General features: G+C 37.8%; 1 protein-coding gene across 1 annotated transcript; it reads right to left on the reverse strand.

Moving 5' to 3' along the window:
* Positions 1-352: 352 nt before the first annotated feature.
* On the reverse strand, positions 353-4210 carry LOC116117131. The gene is made up of 6 exons (XM_031403150.1): positions 3835-4210; positions 3673-3747; positions 3208-3553; positions 2609-2748; positions 1010-1071; positions 353-856 (listed from the first exon to the last, which is right to left on the reverse strand). The coding sequence occupies exons 1-6, from the start codon at positions 4208-4210 to the stop codon at positions 353-355; spliced, it is 1503 nt and encodes a 500-aa protein (XP_031259010.1).
* Between the last annotated feature and the right edge of the window lie 896 nt (positions 4211-5106).

The following is a 5106-nucleotide window of genomic DNA, read 5'->3' on the forward strand; positions in this document are numbered from 1 at the left end:
ATTGAAGAAAAAAAAAAAAAAAAAAAATCCTACCTAAGCCCCTCCCCCACACTTAAAGCTTACATTGTCCCAATGTAAAATCCAATTGTAAAGAAGAGTTATTATTCAATGCTTAAAAAAAAAAAAAAAAAAAAAAAAAAAAAAAAAAAAAAAAAAAGGTAAATACTCCCCTTAGGTTGCCTCCCAAGTAGTGCCTTCGTTTAATGTCGTTAGCCTGACTTTGAAGCTCCCCTTAAGCTGCATAAACGGGATCACCTAGTCGTACTTCTTCTATCGTATGTTCTTGAAAGCCTTCATAAAATGGCTTAAGCCTATGCCCATTTACCTTGAACACCTCATTAGTTCCTAAACTTCACACTTCAACTGCACCATAAGGAAAAACATTAGTAACTTCAAAGGGCCCAATCCAACGAGAACGCAACTTACCAGGCGTTAATTTAAGTCTTGAATTATATAGTAAGACTTTCTGTCCAACCACAAAGTGCTTTCTAACAATCATCTTGTCATGAAATACCTTGGTGGTCTTGTCTTTATAAATTCTTGAGTTCTCATACGCTTCAAGTCGTATCTCCTCCAACTCTTGCAACTGCAATTTTCTTTGCTCGCAAACTTTTCCCAAGTCCATGTTGCAACTCTTCACTGCCCAATAAGCCTTGTGCTCCAACTCTACAGGAAGGTAACATGACTTACCAAAAACCAATTGATAGGGGGACATCCCAATGGGTGTTTTGTATGCTATCTTGTAAGTCCATAACGCATCATCAAGTCTCAGGCTCCAATCTTTTCTGTTCGGCTTCACAGTCTTCTCCAAGATGGATTTGACTTCCCTATTAAATACTTTAGCTTGTCCATTTGTCTAGGGGTGATAAGAAGTAGCAGTTTTATGGAAAACACCATACTTTTTCATAAAAGCATCTACTGTTCGATTGCAAAAATGAGTCCCCTGATCACTAATCATTGCTCGTAGAATTCCAAACCTACTAAAAATGTTAGACCTGATAAAACTTACAACAACTTTGGAATCGTCAGTTTTGGTGGCTTTAGCTTCCACCCATTTCAAAACATAATCAACTGCAAGCAATATATAAACAAAACCAAAAGACAAAGGAAACAGACCCATAAAATCAATACCCCACACATCAAAGATTTCACAGACAGGTATAGGGGTTTGTACCATCTCATTATACGGGTCAAACTACCAATCCTGTGACATTGTTCACAATTTTTGCAAAATACATAAGCATCACGAAATAATGTAGGCCAATAAAATCCACTATCTTACACTTTCCTATTTGTTCTCTTAGGTCCAAAATGACCTTCAAAAACATAAGTGTGATAAAACATAAGAATAAACTGAATTTCAGAATTAGGCACACATCTCCTAATAATCTGACCCAAACAATATCTCCATAAATACGGATCTCCCACACATAGTATTTAGCCTTACTCCTAAGTTTTTCCTTTTTAGCCCTAGGCAAATCATCAGGTAAGATCCTACCAACTAAATAATTTACTAAATTAACACACCAAGGAACCATACCTTTTAGAGCAAACAATTGCTCATCAAGGAAGAACTCTTGCAATAGTTTAGGATTTTCTTCTCGCACCAATCAGCTCAAATGATTTGCAACAGAATTCTCAACTCCTTTCTTGTCTTTGATTGCAAGATCAAATTCTTACAAGAGTAAAATCCATCTAATCAGTCTCGGCTTCCACTTCTTCTTTGCTAGAAGATGTTTCAAAGTTTCATGATTTGAGAATACAATCACTTTAGAACCAAACACATACAACCCAAATTTGTCTAATGCAAATACTATGGCTAAAAGCTATTTTTCTGTCATAGAATAATTGCATTAAGCTGGATTTAGTGTTTTGGATGCATAATGAATCACATGAGCTTGCTTGCCATGACATTGCCCTAAAATTACTCCCAGTGCATAATTACTAGCATCACACATTATTTCGAATGGCAAAGTCCAATCAGGGGGTTGGATTATGGGGGTTATGGTCACGACAAATTTCAGCTTGTTAAATGCATCCTTGCACTCTGGGCTAAACTCAAAGGGCACCTCTTTTTGTAAAAGCCTAGACAATGGCAAAGCAATCTTTGAGAAATCCTTAATGAATCTACAATAAAAACCTGCATGTCTAGGGAAAGAACGCACTTCTTACACACTTGTGGGATATGGCAAGTTCACAGCTAAATCAATCTTAACTTTGTCTACCTTAATACCCCTGCATGAAATTGCATGACCTAAGACAATGCCTTGCTCTACCATAAAGTGACACTTATCAAAATTCAAAACAAGGTTTGTCTCAATGTTACGTTCCAAGACATGAACTAAATTATCCAAGCAAACATCAAAAGAATCTCTTTATACCATAAAATCATCCATAAACACTTCAATGCAATTTTCCATTAAGTCAAAAAAAATACTTAACATGCATCTTTGAAATGTTGCTAGTGCATTACAAAGTCCAAATGGCATTCTTCTAAATGCAAATGTCTCGAATGGGCATGTGAATGTGGTTTTCTCTTGGTCCTCAGGTGCAATAACAATCTGGTTATAACTTGAATAACCATCAAGAATACAATAATGAGACTTACCTACTAATCGCTCAAGCATCTGATCGATGAAAGGTAAAGGAAAATGATCTTTCCTTGTCAATGTGTTCAGCTTGCGGTAATCTATACACATATGCCATCCATTCTGAATCCTCGTTGGAACAAGCTCATTATCTTGATTCCTGATCACCATAGCTCAAAATTTCTTCAGCACAACTTGGATCGGACTCACTTATTTACTATCTGATATTGGGTAAATCACTCTTACATCCAACAACTTCAAAATCTCTTTCTTGACTACCTCCGTCATCACAGGATTCAACCTTCGTTGACCTTCTCGGCTTGGTTTTGAACCATTTTCCAACATAATTCGATGCATACACATTGATGGACTTATGCCTTTAATGTCAGCTATATTCCAACTAATGGCTGTTTTGTGGCCCCGTAGCATTCTTATCAACCTTTCTTCTTGTATTGAAGCTAGATTCTTCACAATGATGACTGGCAATGTCTCCTTATCTCCCAAGTATGTGTACTTTAGCTAGTCAAAAAGAGGCTTCAGCTCCAAAACTGGTCCCTACACCACAAAAGGCAACAACTTTGAGTTAGATAATGGTAACTCAATTTTTAACAAATCATACCTTTTTGGAATTGAAGGTAGTGATTGCAATGCCATGATCATCTCCTTAACATTTGAATTCAGTTGCAATTTTGTATCAATGTCCCGTAGCCCTTGGCTAAACACCATTTTAAACTCATCTTCATTTCTTATTTCAAAAACCTCCTGTGCAAACACATCAATAACATCAATTGAAAACGCAGATTGAATATCACTAGGGTACCTCATGGCCTCGAATATATTAAATTTGACAATTTCTCCATTGAACTCCATGGTAAGAGTATCGTCATGAACGTTAATCACTGTCCTAGTTGTTTTCATGAAGAATCTTCCGAGTAGAATTGGGGCAGGGTTTGGAGAACCATTTCCTCCATATTTAGAATGTAGAAATCAGCAGGAAATATTAGTTCATTGACCTACACCAAAACATCTTCAACTAACCCCTCAAGGTATGAGTTAGAATGGTTAGCTAATTGAATTATTACACCTGTATCTTTCAAAGGGCCGCAATTCAAAGATGTATAAATTGAATATGGCATGAAATTTACAGATGCACCTAAATCTAACATGGCATATTCAAATTTAGTATTACCAATGACACATGGGTTTGTAAATGTACTTGGATCTTTACATTTTTTGGGTAACTTACGTTGAATTACCCCTGACACATTCTCCCCCACACTGATTTTCTCATCATTTCTTAGCTTTCTATTCGTAGTGCATAGCTCTTTGAGAAACTTTGCATATCTTGGAACTTGCTTAATGGCATCAAGAAGGGGAATATTGACCTCTACCTTTCGGAAAGTCTCCAAGATCTCCTTCTCTTGTTTGTCCTTCTTAGACTTGCACAATCTACTCGGAAAGGGGATGGGAGCAGATTTGGTTGAATTATGCACCACTATTTGAGGGGTCACCTTGGAAGAATTCTCAGCTTCACTTTTTACCTCCTCATCTACTTGAGTCTCTTTGGCCGAAACTGGAGGATTTTGGCTAGGGGCGTCAATCTCTTTCCCACTCCGTAACATAGTGGCACTCACGTTTTCATGAGGAGTCACAACTATTTGGGAGGGTAGTTTCCCAGAATCTTGTGCCTCAAGCTTGCTCACTGATGTTGCCAACTAACTAATCTGTTTCTCCAAATTCTGAATGTTTTTTCTCGTCTCATGCTAAAACTGGTGTGTATTGTTAGCCAGTGCCTTAACAATCTCATCAAGTGATAGATTTGGGGATTGATTTGCTTGTTGCCTTGTTTGGGATGGGGGTTGATAGCGATTTTGAGCAGGTTAGGTCCCATAGCTTAAATTCGGATGATCTCTTTAGCCTGGGTTGTAGGAATTAGAAAATGGATCATATTTTCACTAGGGCTACCCTGGAAAAACACCAATCACGTTGGCTTGTTGGATTGGCTCTTCTTCTTGCAAGCTTGGACACATATCTGTAGCATGACCAGCAATCGAACAAATTCCACACACCTTAGCAACTTGCACATTATTTACTACCATTTGCCTCATCAAAGAAGTTAAATCTGAAAGTTGACGTTCAATGCTAGAAGTATGGACTTCGTTAACTTTCTTTGGTGTATGATCCATCCTTGTCCCAAATTGTTGAGAATTGGTTGCCATGTTGGAAATCAAATTCTTAGCAGCTTTTGGTGTTTTATCAACCAATACACCTCTACTAGTAGCATCCACCATACTCTTATCCATTGGTAATGGGCCCTCATAAAAATACTAGATTAGGAGCTGCTCAGGTATTTGATGGTGTGGACAGCTTGCACACAATTTCTTGAAGCGCTCCCAGTACTCGTACAAGGTCTCTTCGTTGTATTGTCGAATGTCGCAGATCTCCTTCCTGATATTGGCAACTCGTGAAGCAGGAAAGAACTTCTCTAAAAACAACCACTTCATCTCGTTCCAAGAGT

Source organism: Pistacia vera, unplaced genomic scaffold (assembly GCF_008641045.1).
Source record: "Pistacia vera cultivar Batoury unplaced genomic scaffold, PisVer_v2 Contig80, whole genome shotgun sequence".
Taxonomy (NCBI): Eukaryota; Viridiplantae; Streptophyta; class Magnoliopsida; order Sapindales; family Anacardiaceae; genus Pistacia; species Pistacia vera.